A 15,571-nucleotide genomic window follows, 5' to 3' on the forward strand; every position below is an offset into this window, starting at 1 on the left:
TGAAAACGGAGGCAACAGAGACGTTCTTTTTTTTTTTTAAGCCATGTGCAAAGAGATTAACCTTGGATTTCGGGTGAGAGGTTACCATATACTCATGTGAGTTTTAATTGCTACCACTTGTAAAAGTTAGCTAAGAAAGACAGTTTGAGCATAGTTTTAGTTTCCTAGCGTAATTAGTTTTTGTGACAAGTAACTCGTATATGCAAATAGCATCGTTAATATCAGCTTGTATGTTAGAATTGTCTTTGTGTAAATAAAATTGTAATTAAGCATTTCGAGGTAAAACAGATTCTTTTACTTAACTTCTACAAAGAAAAGATTAGAACTTACCTCTTATGCACAGATACGACAGCGTGGGATACTGTCGGTTAGTAAATAATATAATCTGAAGTCATCTACCATACGTAACTAAATATAATTGATTAATCATTTTTATTAATAATAAATAGTTGTTTGGTAGATAAACTCATAATAATAATAATAATAATAATAATAATAATAATAATAATAATAATAATAATAATAATAATAATAATAATAATACCAAATTATTTAATGGATGCTTTGCATTTGTTCTATGTCGCCATAATCAATGGAAATCAATTACTTAGTGTACGAAGACTTTTTTCGTCCAACACAAGTGTAATGTTTTACTGCAGTGTATGTTATTTGTAAGTATGCATATCATATTTTAGTATGACTTTCAACATTGAAGCGAATGAGGATGCCGACTGATTTTCTATTTTTCTGGTTTTTTGTCAAAAACAAAGGAGATAACTAGGTAATGGACAGAGGTTAAAATGAATGTCCAGGTGGCGAGGTCAATGCAAGCATCCCACAGATTTCCGTGAATTAGATCTTCCCGTACTACAAACTAAAACGAGTGGAGCTATTTTATTCGGAACGCAACGGTATTCTGCAGTTCGTAACTTTGTTGTCGAGAGATGTTTGGAAGTAGTTTCACTTGTAGCCACTGGCAACTCACCGTTTGTCGACCTATAATAGCATCATCTGTGTGAGGGGGGCACTAGGGGGCCAAGAATTTGAGCAAGGGGGCCTGGCCCCCCTTGGCCTTCCCTTGGCTCTGCCACTGATGGTGTCCATGGTTCGATTCCAGCTTGTGCTAAGTGGGATTTGTGGTGGAAAAACGCCGTGTAGTGGGTTTTCTCGGGGTTCTCCTGTTTCCTCCCACTTTCTTCATTCCACCATTTCATTCATTTCTCATGGTCACCATATTCCTTAGCCTCGGTGCAGAATCGAGGGACCTTAAACTGAATATTTCATTTTATTTCACCAAGCCCAAGGACACCGATACAAGAACAAGATAAAGATTGGATATGCAAGACGAAGTGCATAGTAATCTTCCTCTTGGCCTTGTTTTGGTGATCAAGTAACGATGAGCGTATTTTCTTGCTTTCCGTATAGTATGGAAGACCATAATCAAAATCACACTTGGTCTTCATTTGTACCGATGAGGCGAGCATTCTTGGCTCTTGTATAGCATGAAAGATAACCAAGACTACGAAATGCAGGACCAAGACTTGACTGCAAGACAAAGGATAAGACGCAGTATTGATGACCAAGACCCAGGGAGCGAATTGTTTGAATTTCATTTGTTGGGCTGAAAGTGATGAAATAAAATTAGTACTTTATAATTAATTATCATACTATATTTTTAAATTTTAAATTACAAAATTCATATTATGTATCTTCTTACGTGCAACTATATATACTGTAAAATACGTTTTAATTACCGAGAAAACAAAATCAAAGTGGCACGGGTCACGGAATCATAGGAACCTATTTTGTAATGAAAGTTGAAGGGTTGGAAAAAATCACAGTTGTTCTCCTGTTTCCTCAACCCTTATCATTGTTAAACGATTTCCTTTTGTCTCCGCCAAGATACTCTTGCTACTGCCTTCCGAGAAGACCCCCTGCCGTCCGAGCAGGTGAGAACATTGACCTTGAAGAAAAATTTCGTCACATAGAACTAAAGCAAGAAAAAAAAATTATCCCACGTCGGACATTGGTATCAGTTATAAAAAGAAATAACTAAACCTCAAAAGTGCCAAATATTCATTAAGATGCATATCTAATGTCTTGATCTAGCTAGTGGTTAACGTGTAAGACTTCGGTACACGTGGTCCCGGTTTAATTCCCAATGTGAGTGCATTTTGGTGTTCACCCAGTGTCGTGACCATAGTGCTCTCAAACCGGGTCAGCTCGGGTCGGGTTGTCGGGTCGGGTCAACCGGGTCATCTCGGGTCGGGTTATCGGGTCAGGTCAATCAGATCAGATCACGGTTCGGGTCAGTCGGGTCGGGTCGGGTCAGTCAATTCGGGTCACGGGTCGGGTCGGGTCGGTCTTCAACCCGACCCGACCCGTTGAGAGCACTAGTGTACAGTCACTGTAGGTCCATTTGGAATCCAGAGACCAGTTAAAAATATACCCAATTCACTCCACTTTTAAAGAAATGGATGAGAGAAAAGATCGGTAGCTCTCTGTGTTTTCCATGGTTTCTCTGGTTGAGATACCACGTCATTTTTTTGTGGTCGCAGTAAACGAATGATGTGGAAAATATGGAATATATTTCCAGAAGCTACGGAGGCTTTTACATTCTTATCAAGTCCTCATAGTGATATACCTATCAGCACTATGTGTCCTGGAAAGTTTCATCATCCTCGGATATTGTGCTCCCTCCTCTACTACATTGAATGAAGCCAGAAAGAATCTCCTCACTTCACAGAAGCGGACTATGACGAACAATGGCGTATTTATGGGGGTGGGTCAGAGTGGGTCACGGTGGGTGGTGGGTCATGATGGGTCAGAGTGGATCACGGTGGGTGGTGGGTCAGTGGGTCTTGGATCACGGTGGGTGGTGGGTCAGTGGGTCGTGGGTCAAGTTTTCATTGACCCACGCCAACTCTGGATTCAACCCCCCGAAATAATTTCATTATTATTTTTCGCATTATAAGTACAACAAAGTGCTACTTACTGGTTCCCAAGCCCCCGAAACAAGATCCTAAATACGGCACTGATGACGAACATGCCACCCCCCCATCTCAGCTGATTTTTATCAACATGTACTGACAGCTCATTATCAAGCAGGACGCATTTGATGACAAACTTTTCACTCCCTCATTCTTTATCCAGATGAAACAAAGTGGGGATGGAAGTTAGTTGAAACTACGCTGTTCCCCACATGGTGTCCCATGTGCTGCGTGAATTCATTTACATGCCAGTGTAAAAAAAGGATGCCACACTAAATCTTGTAGTTGCGAAAAACTTGAATTGTCATGTTGTCTGATGAGCAAACATTACAATGACCAATGTGAAAACAAGGAGAGATAATGAGTTCTTTTTTTTCTGGAAATATTTGTATGATTATTTCATTAATTTAGACATCTGTACATTATTCAAATAGAAAAATTAGCGTTCATTTTACTGTATTTAGACAAGTATAAGTACACACTTTTTGTTAGTAAATTGAATCGTATGTATCAATAAATTGATATATTTCTTTTCTTTAGTTGATTAAGAGTGAGTGAACACATAAATGAATGTGTCTTTTTTTCAGATATTATACAACTACTTTCGGTTCAAAATCTCTTGTCGTCGCGAATTCTGTCGATGAATCTGAAGTTTAAAATATACAAAACGATAATCATACCTGTTGTTCTGTATGATTGCGAAACATGGTCGCTTATTCTGAGGGAAGAACATAGACTGAAAGTATTTGAGAACAAGATCCTGAGACGAATATTTGGACCCAAGAGGAACGGGAATGGGGAATGGCGAAAATTTCATAACGAGGAACTACATAATTTATACGGTTTACCCAACATTGTTAGGGTCATCAAGTCTAAGAGGCTTAGGTGGGCGGGTCATGGAGCTAGAATGGAAGAAAGTAGAAACGCTTTCAAAGTCTTGACTGGAAGATCAACCGGAAAACGACTATTAGGAAGACCTAGGCGCAGATGGGAGGACAATATTAAGATGGATCTCGCAAAGACTGGGATACGAAGTAGAAACTGGATGCAGTTAGCTAAGGATAGAAGTCAGTGAAGAGCTTTTGTGAACGCGGCATTGAACCTCCGGGTTCCATAGGCCATAGAATTAGTTAGTTAGTTCTTTTAAGCGAGGAATTAAAAAATAACAATTCTATGACAATATCTTCACACTAAATGAGAATTGAGATAAGTAAAATTGAAGAAAGCAATTAGATTGTTTTCTACAAAATATACAAGTAAGTGCAGTAGGAAGCTACCATATTGGGGATTGGCAAACATATTTTTAGGTGGCAGCCATATTGGTTAACCGAACATTCATGTGTTTTCGGTCACTGGAAAGTTTATTGGATGATCTAGCAAGATGAAAGTGAAAAATTACGAAATTTACTTACATGCTAAATTATTTACAAAAATGTGTAAAATAAGAGATTCAGGAACGGCCATATTGGGAAATGGCGGCAGTATTCGTCACGCAAATATTCAGGTGTTTATACTCGTTGGAAAGCTTACGTTATGCTCTATCAATATCAAAAGGAAAAGTGTACAACTTGTTATATGCAAAAATATGTGAAGGATACCTGCGAGGGAGGCAATCTTGGAAATGGCAGCCATATTGGATTTCTAGTTTGAAATTCGGGTGGCTCTATATCAATTTTTGACCAACACTCGGATACCTATTTCTATGCAAAAATACTTTTTTGTTTCATTAAATACAGTATTTTTGTAGACTACTTTCCTACAGAAATAACGCTTTACTAAAATCCGAATAAAAATATGAATTTCGTCATAGACGCGCTCTTCTTATCCACAAGCAGTGTAAGAATCAGCTAAATTTGCGCTTTAAATATGCCACTACTATGCTGGTTGTATAAATATAATAACGAACATACTTTTACTGTAATATAAAATATTTTCATGTAATATGATGCATTCTAAATGTGTCAGAGCGAAATGGGAAACTACGTAGCTGACAGTGTTTGTAATTAAAAAATTAAACATGAAAAGAAGTTTTGTGACGGAACGTTAAGAAAAAGATAAGTGCAAATATTCCACTGTAGCTCATTAGTGGCATCTATAATTGAAAGACAGTTTTAAGCGCACAAGCTCAATCTCGCGAGCGTGGGTATTTAAAGCACATGTCGGACACCAAAGTACTTCATTGGAAGGAAAACTATTTACATTAAATATATATTTATATATACATACTTGTCTAAAAAATAAATCAAGCTACTAGCTAGAGGAACTATGTATATTAATATGAAACCAAAGTGAAGTCTTTTATTAATGAAGTGTGGTTATGCTCTGCTGGCTGCAGGAAAAAGACAAATGCTATGGAAAGAAAAGAGAGAATCTCCCTCGCAAGAGAAGATAAAGAAAGTGTGGACGATATGTTGTCTACAAGAAAATTGCAATGAGCTGACATTAAATTACAGAGCAATCGCAACAAAGCGTGAACTCTGTGTCATTGAACTACCCTTTACCTAAAGTAAACAACCGGAAGAAAAATATTATCTATCTAATCTAAAATAAAATAGAATTTGTTTATCTGTGTATTTGCCTATCTGTCTGTGTGTGGCCTGGAGACCTGGGGTACCTTGGTCTAGACCCCAGACAAAGACGAAGCTCTTTTTTTTTTAAATTTCGAAACAGCGGCTTGTCAGGGGGGGTGTTTACCGGGACAGGTAAAAGTAGTAGAAAATTACCGATATTAGTGTCGAATTCATAGCTTTTGCGGTCGCTGAGATCAACGGTGAAACTCCGATTGCATTAACTTCCAAATTCACACCATTCGGCTGCTGGCCGGGAGTCAACAGGGGGGGGGGGGATACCGAGAGGTAAAAATAATCCAAAATTACCGATAGTAATATCAAATCCATAGTTTTCGCGGTCGCTGAGATGAATGGTGATATTCCCATAGGCGTTGACTTCCAAATACAGCCCCATACGAAAAATGGTTATTTCAAGTAGTATACTATATACAAAAGAATAGAAGTGGATGTCTCATCATTGCCCAGACCATAATATCGTAGGAATTTACTTGAAATTTTGAAAAGAATACTCCTTTTGTCACAAGTAACGTAACTAGGGGGGGGGAGCAAACGAAGCCTGTGCCCGGGTGCCAATTGGGAGGGCGCAAAATTGCTCAAATATTTGGGGGAGTGTTTTGGTTTGGTTGGTCAGGGTCTATAAGAAGAATTCTTGCTCCGGACGACTAGTAGCGTAATTGAGTCGCTGAAGTGCAATGAACAGTGCAGTTATTATATGTACTTTCTGGTTTATATTAAGTGTTAGTTAAAAACCAGCGATTAGTAAGGTACAATAAAAACTAAAAACAAGTATTGGAAGTTTCCATTGTTAGAAGACAGTCCATTACCAGTTAAGTAAATGGCGAACATTTAAGAGCATAAGCATAAACAGTTTTTTGGTCCTCCGGGCCGGATGGAGGAAGTGTTGTGCCAAGAAAAAGAATAAGTGAATCATTCAAACATTCATATTGACTATGTGTGTGTAAAGACAGTGAGTGTTACCAATCAGAAGCAAAATTGACTTAGTGGACTTATCACGTAAGCGCCTACGCATTCAGCTGTGCATTGCAATCTGAAGAAAAACAAAGGGGACATATAGCAGTCACGTAGCTAAGTATATTTTTTGTTTCTTTTTTCTTGTGTAAAGGTCTGTTGTTATAAGGACTTCACAAGCAATGGATTCAAATACAAATTCTGTTATAAAGGCAAGAGGCCTAGCTAAAGCTTCCCTTACAAGAATGAAAACATTTGTTGAACAATTTGGAGCAGACGGTGATGTAATGCAAATTAAAGTTAGGTGTGCACGTTTACCCAATATATTCAAAGAATATGATGAAGTGCAAAAACATCTTGAATTAAAGGACGAAAGCGATGAATACACACAGGATAGAGAGTTGTTTGAAGCTACTTACTACGATACTCTTGCAAAAATGACGTCAATTGTTGAAACAGCTGAGAAGGCTAGTAGTAGCAATAGAAGTTCGTCAGGTGATTCAACCGCGAATACAGGATGTCTAAAATTACCAATCATAAAGCTACCAACATTTAAAGGTCAAGTTATAGATTTCAGACATTTTCGTGATACTTTCAGTAGTTTGGTTGTAAACAATCAAAGTTAGATGATATTCAAAGATTTCATTATTTGTTGTCCTCATTATCAGGTGAAGCAAGCAAATTAGTTGAGAATATACCAGTGACAGGTGAAAATTTCAAACTTGCTTGGGAAATGATATGCAAAAGGTATAATAATCCAAAGCTAATAGCAACTGCTCATGTAAAGGCATTGTTTTCATTACCGACTGTCAGTAAAGATTCAGTGGCAGACTTAAGGACATTATTAAATCAAACTATAAGTAATGTAAATGCACTTAAGGCGTTACAGTTAGATACTCCTTTGGAGGATATATTGTTATCGCACCTAGTTTTGGAAAAGCTAGATGAACAAACACGTAAAGACTTTGAAAATCAAACAAATAGGGAACAGTTTGCTAGTTTAGAAGAACTTCATGTCTTTTTAGAAAATAAAAGCCAGGCCTTAGAATTGGTAAAGTCTACGCAATCAAAGTTGCATGTCAGTAAATCTAATGTTGTTAAGGATGTAAAAGATGCTAGACAATCTTATGTGAGTACTAATGTTTTGTGTCCGTTTTGTCAACAAAGTCATGCGTTACACAATTGTAATGAGTTTCAGAAATTAAGTGTATCTAAAAGATTAAGTTTTGCGAAACAGAAAAAACTTTGTTTTAATTGTTTGAAAGTTGTCAACCATGTAGCGAAAGATTGTTCGCTAAGTGCATGCAAAATATGTAATGTCAAGCATCACACGTTATTGCATAGTGATTTTAAGAAATCACAGCCTAATCATGCTGCCAGTGTTGAAAATGATTCTGTTACGGAACCTGTAGGGGAAAAGTCAATGTCTCAAGGGCAGGAAGTTGTTAATACTAGTACTTATTGCTCTGTGAAGCCTAAAAGTAATGTGTGTGTTTTACTTTCAACTGCAGTTGTTCAAGTTAAAGATTGCAATGGTAAATTACATATGGTTAGGGCTTTGCTTGATAGTTGTTCCCAATCTCATTTTGCAACAGAATCTCTCATTCAAAGGTTAAAATTAAAGAAATTTCCTATCAATGTTCCTGTACAAGGTATTAATAATGTAAGTTGCAACGTTAAATACGGAAGTAAGTTACAAGTATTCTCTGCTGTAAGTGATTTTAGTGTAGATGTTGAGTGTTTTGTATTGCCCAAAATAGCGGGAAATTTACCTGATGCTGATATTGACATTAAAGAATGGAACTTTCCACCGAATTTACAGTTAGCGGATCCTAATTTCAACAAGTCTGGTAAGATTGATTTGTTGTAGGTGCTGGAATTTTCTTTAGTCTACTCAAGGCAGGACAACAGGTGCGTCCAGGGGCATTTCCAGTTCTCCAAAATACAAAGTTAGGATGGATAGTTTCAGGACAATATCAGATGCCAAAGCACAACAACTTCACGCCAGAACATCGAACATTCTTTTTGCACAACAACGATGATTTAAGCCATCAGCTGCAGAAGTTTTGTAAAATAGAAGATATTCAAGAAACTCCTCTATCCAAAGAAGAAAGGGAATGCGAAGAACATTTTATCGCAAGCACTAGAAGACATTCAACAGGACGCTTTATAGTGAGACTGCCATTCAAACAAGAAGTGATCCAGTTAGGTGATTCTTATAAGACAGCTGTTCAGCGTTTACAACAATTAGAAAGAAGGTTAAATAGATGCCCCAAGTTACGCACAGATTATGTGACATTCCTTGAAGAGTATGAAGCTTTGGAACATATGAAGGAAGTGGAAGGCAGCTCTAATATTACTCAAGGATATTACTTGCCTCATCATCCAGTTATTAAGGAAGCTAGTACTACTACAAAGACTAGAGTAGTATTTGATGCATCCGCATGCTCAACTAGTGGCATTTCACTGAACGATGTTCTCAAAGTTGGTCCAACTGTGCAAGACGATTTGCAGTCAATTATATTAAGATTTCGCACCTACCCTATAGCTTTTACTGCAGATATGGAGAAGATGTATCGACAGATTTTGATTGATGAGCGTGACTGTAAATTCCAGAAGATCTTGTGGAGAAGATCAGAAGAAGAACCCATTAAGGTATATGAGTTAAAGACTGTCACATACGGAACAGCCTCAGCGCCTTTTCTTGCTACTCGCTGTCTCCAGCAATTAAGTGCAGAAGAAGCTTGTGAATATCCGAAGGCAGCACAAGTTCTCAAGAATGACTTCTATATTGACGATTGCATTTCAGGGGCTGAAAGTGTGGAGGAAGCTTTAAAGATAAAGGACGAATTAATACAAATACTACAAAAGGGTGGTTTTTTGCTAAGAAAGTGGTGTTCCAACAGTACTGAGTTATTGGAATCCATCTCTGAAGAATTGAGAGAAACACAACTTCCATTACGCTTAGACGACAAGGGTCAAATCAAAACATTAGGATTACTTTGGCATCCAGCAAATGATCAACTTCAAGTGATGAATGGATTCACTCTAAATCAAAGGTCGAATAATAATTTAACCAAACGCAAGATGTTGGGTATTGGGTATTCTACATCAAATTATTCTACCACCAGATCATCACCTAACAAGACTAATTATAGAACATGAACACAGGCGATTGCTTCTATCTTTGATCCGTTGGGAATTGTTAGTCCAATAACAATCGTATGTAAGATAATTCTTCAAGATTTGTGGCAAGCAGGATTGGAGTGGAATGAAACACTTCCTAAAGAACTACAGCAAAGATGCAAGACAGTACTTGAATTCATTCCTTCATTATCAGATATCAGTGTAGACAGAATGATTCTTCAGTCAGGTACCTTGATAGACATTCAAGTTCACGCTTTCTCAGACGCTTCAGAAAAGGCTTATGGGACATGTGTGTGTTTAAGATCCATCAACAAGGATGGTCAAGTTACTTCGAAGCTATTATGTGCTAAGTCCAAAGTGGCGCCCATAAAGAAGATTTCTCTGCCTCGCTTAGAGTTATGTGCAGCAGTGTTGTCATCAAAACTTGTCAAGAAGGTAACTAAGGCATTAAAACAACGAATATCCCAGGTATATATGTGGACAGATTCTATGGTGGTCTTAGCATGGTTAAGAGCAAGTCCAAATAGATGGAAAACATTTGTTGGCAATCGAGTTGCTGAGGTACAAGAAGTGAGAGGAGAATGGAGACACGTCGCTTCAAGTGACAATCCTGCAGATATTATATCAAGAGGAACAAGTCCTGACAAGTTAATACATAACAATTTATGGTGGAACGGTCCTCAATGGTTACAGTGTTCTTCACTTAATTGGCCTAAGATGGAGCCTGCCCCACTCAGAGAGATTCCTGAACAGAAGAAATTAAAATCAAGTTACTTAGTGACAACTCAAGATAATAGTATAATCGAAAGATTCTCTACCTTGAACAAACTTCAGAGAGACTTAGCTTATTGCATGCGGTTTTCCAAGAATGCTAAAGTAGAAGCATCAAGAAGAAATGTAGACGCTCTTACTTTGGAAGAAATTGAAGAAGTTTTAATCAGACTAATACGAAAAGTTCAAAATTCAGTTTATGCTAAGGAAATGGCTGATCTTAAAGAAAGTGGAAGAGTTAGCAATAAGAGGAAACTCTTGTTTCTCAATCCTTTCATATGTGATCAACAATTACTAAGAGTTGGTGGAAGATTAAAGATGTCTGAACTTGAATTTGATGCTAAACATCAAATTATTCTACCACCAGATCATCACCTAACAAGACTAATTATAGAACATGAACACAGGCGATTGCTACATTCTGAATGCCAGTTAATGCTAGCATCACTAAGGCAAAGGTATTGGATACCTAATGGTAAAAATGCCATCAAGAAAGTTATTAGAAGGTGTATTACATGTCAAAGATTAAAGGCGTCTGGACCAGAACAATTAATGGGACAACTACCAAAACATAGAGTAGAACTAACAAGACCTTTCACAAATTCTGGAATTGACTTTGCCGGTCCTATTTACATCAAAACTGGTACCAGAAAGTCAAAAACAAAGGTGAAGTCTTACATTGCAGTGTTTGTGTGTTTAGCAACAAAGGCTATCCATCTCGAAGTTGTGAGTGATCTTACTAGTCAGGCATTTTTACCTGCATTGAGAAGATTCATATCTCGTCGAGGTAAATGCAAGCATATCTATAGCGACAATGGAACTACGTTCATTGGTGCCAACAAGGAACTTCAAGAAGTCGCAAAGTTGTTGCATACAGCTGACCATCAAGAAAGGATTAAGAATTTTGCAACTACTGAAGGAATCCAACGGCATTTTATTCCGCCATATTCGCCCAACTTCGGTGGTCTTTGGGAGGCTGCAGTTAAGTCCTTTAAATACCACCGAAGAAGAGTCATGGGAATGTCATATCTCACGTTTGAAGAATTAACAACATTAATCACACAAATAGAAGCTTGCTTAAATTCGAGACCTCTTATAGCATTATCCAATGATCCTAATGATCCAGTAGCATTAACTCCTGGTCATTTTCTTATTGGTCAACCATTGACAGCACTACCAGAACGTGACTTACATCAGGAGAGGATTAGTTCAATTCAAAGATGACAAAGGATCCAACAACAATTTCAACAGTTTTGGAGAAGATGGTATATGGAATATTTGTCACAACTACAAGGAAAAAATAAGTGGAAGAGAAGCTGTGCCAACATACAGCCAGGTCAATTGGTGGTTCTCAAAGAACATAAGCTACCTCCTCTATCGTGGAAATTGGGAGTCATCACTGAAGTGCATTCTGGACCTGACGGTTTGGTTCGAGTGGCTACTGTTAAAACTTCCAATGGTTTATATAAACGCTCAATTAGAGGACTTTGTCTTTTACCAAATAATGATGAATCGTAATGCCATTCATGTTAAAGTATATTTATTTCCTGTTTTAGTCTATTTTATTTGTTGTTATGTAAAGTTTTGTTTTCTTTTTTTAAAAAGGTCACTAGCCCTTTTTTAGCGGGCGGCATGTTAAGTCTTATATTATGTACTAATATTTTTTAAGAACTGGAAACACTGTTTCTACGAAATTTAGATTTCATTTGTTATTCAAGATGGAAAGTGTTGAAGAGAGACGGTGTTTCCAGTTCTTAAAAAATATTAGTACATAATATAAGACTTCACAGGCGTTGACTTCCAAATACAGCCCCATACGAAAAATGGTTATTTCAAGTAGTATACTATATACAAAAGAATAGAAGTGGATGTCTCATCATTGCCCAGACCATACTATCGTAGGAATTTACTTGAAATTTTGAAAAAAATACTCCTTTTGTCACAAGTAACGTAACTAGGGGGGGGGGGGAGCAAACGAAGCTTGTGCCCGGGTGCCAATTGGGAGGGCGCAAAATTGCGCAAATATTTGGGGGAGTGTTTTGGTTTGGTTGGTCAGGGTCTATAAGAAGAATTCTTGCTCCGGACGACTAGTAGTGTAATTGCGTCGCTGTTTGTCACGGAAGTAAGGAATAAAAAGGGATTTTTGGAAATATCCATTGCAAGGAGAAGTAAAGGGGTTGTTCAAAATTTCCTCTAAGAAAGTGTATCTCACGAATTCCTGGCGTTAGACATTTAAAACTCGACATATAAACGATTAAATAAAAATAAGGAAATACCTGTTTCAGCGTTTCCGAAAATTTCGTTTCTAAGGGGGGAAGGAAGGGGACGATTTCAATGATACAGGAATTTTGTTTTATTTGTACATAAAGTATCGAATGTGAGAATTCGCTTATGTTGGAGATGTTAAGGTCGTATATAAACTCTTTAATTCCTCATTACTTCCTCTAAACTTCCTCATTAGAAATAAAGGAACACTATTTAAATGCTTTCGAAAATTTCGTTCTTAAGTGGGGAAAACTCGAGGTCAATTCTATAACATTTAAATTTTCTCTGTTCATTCACAAAATGTCATATGTGGGGATTTTCTTAAGTTAGAGACGTGGAATTTTATATAAGTAAAAGGACTATGGGGTTCAAAAGTAATGCGAAAAATAGAGTACCTCATGTTCCCCACATGTCAGGAAGATAAACATCTATTCATAAATTTCGCATAACAAATAAACGAATATAATCCAGCATTTTCCAAAATTCCGGTTTTAACTGGGAGCGTGGATGGGTTTAATTTCTGTATTTTCACCATTGAAATAGTCGTTTTCTGTCGTTTGTGATTGCATCACTTAAAGCGTCTTACCCGTTTGAAATGAATCTTGAAACATAGTTCCTGCCTCAAGGTTTTTACTCGTATCACGTCACATTGATTAAACGGGCGTATTCTAAAGGGGTAGGAGAGTTCAAAATTTATGCCAAAAATGGAGTATTTTATGGGTTTGTACAATTACATTTTCAGTAAAATGAGTATCCTAAGGGAGAAAGAGGGATTCGAATATTTTCCATAAACACATTCTTTCCGTGCAAAGAACGGCATTTCAGTTGTTTCAATAATTATTTTTCCTCTTAACGACTTAATGATTAAAAAGTACTGGAGTACTCAATTTTTTCACTTTAACGTCCCACTATTATGCTCTTTATGCTAAAGGAGATAGATCATTAAGGCAGAGTGAATAATCATGGTAAAGTTGGTGGAATGGGAATGTAAGAGCAAACCGGAGTAACCGAGAAACATCAAAATACGGTGAAACACATATCTAATTATTTGAGGACGCAAACAAATGGATTCTCTAAAACCTATCCACGCTTATGATTGGGTATTGAGGTATTTATTTGACAAAGTAAACGTAACCGAGGCTTTATAAACCATAACTCTTCTCTCTATCCACATGTATTTATATACTACATACATATTCAACAGAAGGATTGTCTGAGTGTTTACATACTAAGCTGGTCTCTGGAGGGTTAAATGGGAATTCCATAGATCAAGTTTCAGGAATCTATCCTTTAGCGATTCGGAGATATGGACATTTTACTATAGTAATTGTCGTTCCGAAATCCACTCTTCCCGTCGAATTTTTAAAATCCTTCCTCAGTGGTACCTTATGTCACAAATTCTATGCTTCTATTATCCCTAATATATCTCTAATATATATATATATATATATATATATATATATATATATATATATATATATATATATATATATATATATATATATATATATATATATATATGTATAATGAAGATATGGAAATCTTATTATAACACGTACAACTACCTCCCTTTCTAATTCCGTTCTAAGAGAAGTATGAGAATACATTCTAAATCATCTTTAATTAACATGTCTCTATTCTTAAGGGATTCCGAGATTTGGCCATATTATTTAATAATTACAACTCCATGTTCTTCTTCCTTTCTAAAGGAAACATCAGAAAACGTTGAAAGGTTTTTAATTATTTTAAATTAAAAGCTTAAACACCAATTTTCATACCTCTGACCTTAAGGGATTTCGAGATATCGCTATCTTATTTTAATAACTGAAACCCTGCTTTCTCTTTGTTCTCGCGTTTTTTCTTCCCTTGTAGGGAAAGGTATATATATGGATATCTTATTACAAACGTAATGTAATTCAGACGCCTTTTTCCTTCTTACTCCATTTTCTTCCCTTCTGGATGGAATATGAAAAAAAAAAAACGTTGAAAGACGTGTCATTATTTTAAAGGAGAAGTCCATACACTAAATTTAGTGTTTCAAACATTCTGAGATTCCGAGATATGGACATTTTAAGAAAATAATTTACACCCCTCTTTCCGCCCCTTCTCGTCGAATTTCCAAAAATTCTTTCTTAGTGGAACCTTATAACACAAATCCTATGTCCTGTCCAAATTTCAAGTTTCTAGCTTAAGCGATTTGGCTGAGCGTTAATTAATCAGTCAATCAGCCAGGACTTCTTCTTTCATATATAGAGATTATTATTATTTACATTTTTTGTCTTTGTTGAAAATAATGTAGAAGAAGTGTTTATTTTTTTCTATCCTTCGTGAAAAATCGAAATAAAAAGTTGTACCTATGACAGCTTAAGTTGCAATTTTGGAATTATAAGCATACACACACACACACACACACACACACACACACACACACATATATATATATATATATATATATAAAACATGACTAGTGTTTGTGAGTTTAAATTAGGGAAGTCGATATTTCTTTTTCGTATAAAATTATTACAAGTAATTTCATACCATTAGTCGCTTATACTTATTTCAACATATCATTTGTTATTTAAATATTTGAGGCAAGCTTGATGAAACTGTACAGTAATGTTAACTTTAATTGCTACGTAAACAGAGGCAATGTGTTTCTGATTACATATTTCTCATTAATGTTTAGTCGAAACGCTTCACTTCCTTTTAGAGGCAATTGTTGCTTTGATAGTTAAAAAGTGTTAGGTTTTCAATTTATTAGATTTGTTTTAGTATGAATTTTATTTGCATTAGATACATAAAAAAGGCATTTCAAGATAACTTAATTGAGTTGTTGTAATATTGTACTAATTATTTTCA

At 36.4% G+C, this 15,571-nt stretch overlaps 3 protein-coding genes across 3 annotated transcripts; all 3 read left to right on the plus strand.

The window, feature by feature from the left end:
- Positions 1-7,262: 7,262 nt before the first annotated feature.
- On the plus strand, positions 7,263-8,399 carry LOC145661005 (uncharacterized). The gene has a single exon (XM_081726442.1). The coding sequence runs from the start codon at positions 7,263-7,265 to the stop codon at positions 8,397-8,399; it is 1,137 nt and encodes a 378-aa protein (XP_081582568.1).
- Positions 8,400-8,509: 110 nt separating this feature from the next.
- Positions 8,510-9,694, plus strand: LOC145661006 (uncharacterized). The gene has a single exon (XM_081726443.1). It carries the CDS (start codon positions 8,510-8,512, stop codon positions 9,692-9,694), a length of 1,185 nt encoding a protein of 394 aa, XP_081582569.1.
- A 192-nt stretch (positions 9,695-9,886) lies between these two features.
- On the plus strand, positions 9,887-11,671 carry LOC145661007 (uncharacterized). The gene has a single exon (XM_081726444.1). It carries the CDS (start codon positions 9,887-9,889, stop codon positions 11,669-11,671), a length of 1,785 nt encoding a protein of 594 aa, XP_081582570.1.
- Positions 11,672-15,571: the final 3,900 nt, after the last annotated feature.

This window comes from Thermobia domestica, chromosome 9, assembly GCF_964235325.1.
Source record: "Thermobia domestica chromosome 9, izTheDome1.hap1.1, whole genome shotgun sequence".
NCBI lineage: Eukaryota > Metazoa > Arthropoda > Insecta > Zygentoma > Lepismatidae > Thermobia > Thermobia domestica.

Coding starts and splice junctions, on each gene's coding strand:
- LOC145661006 (XM_081726443.1), top strand. CDS start 8,510: ATGCCAAAGCACAACAACTTCACGCCAGAACATCGAACATTCTTTTTG.
- LOC145661005 (XM_081726442.1), top strand. CDS start 7,263: ATGATATGCAAAAGGTATAATAATCCAAAGCTAATAGCAACTGCTCAT.
- LOC145661007 (XM_081726444.1), top strand. CDS start 9,887: ATGATTCTTCAGTCAGGTACCTTGATAGACATTCAAGTTCACGCTTTC.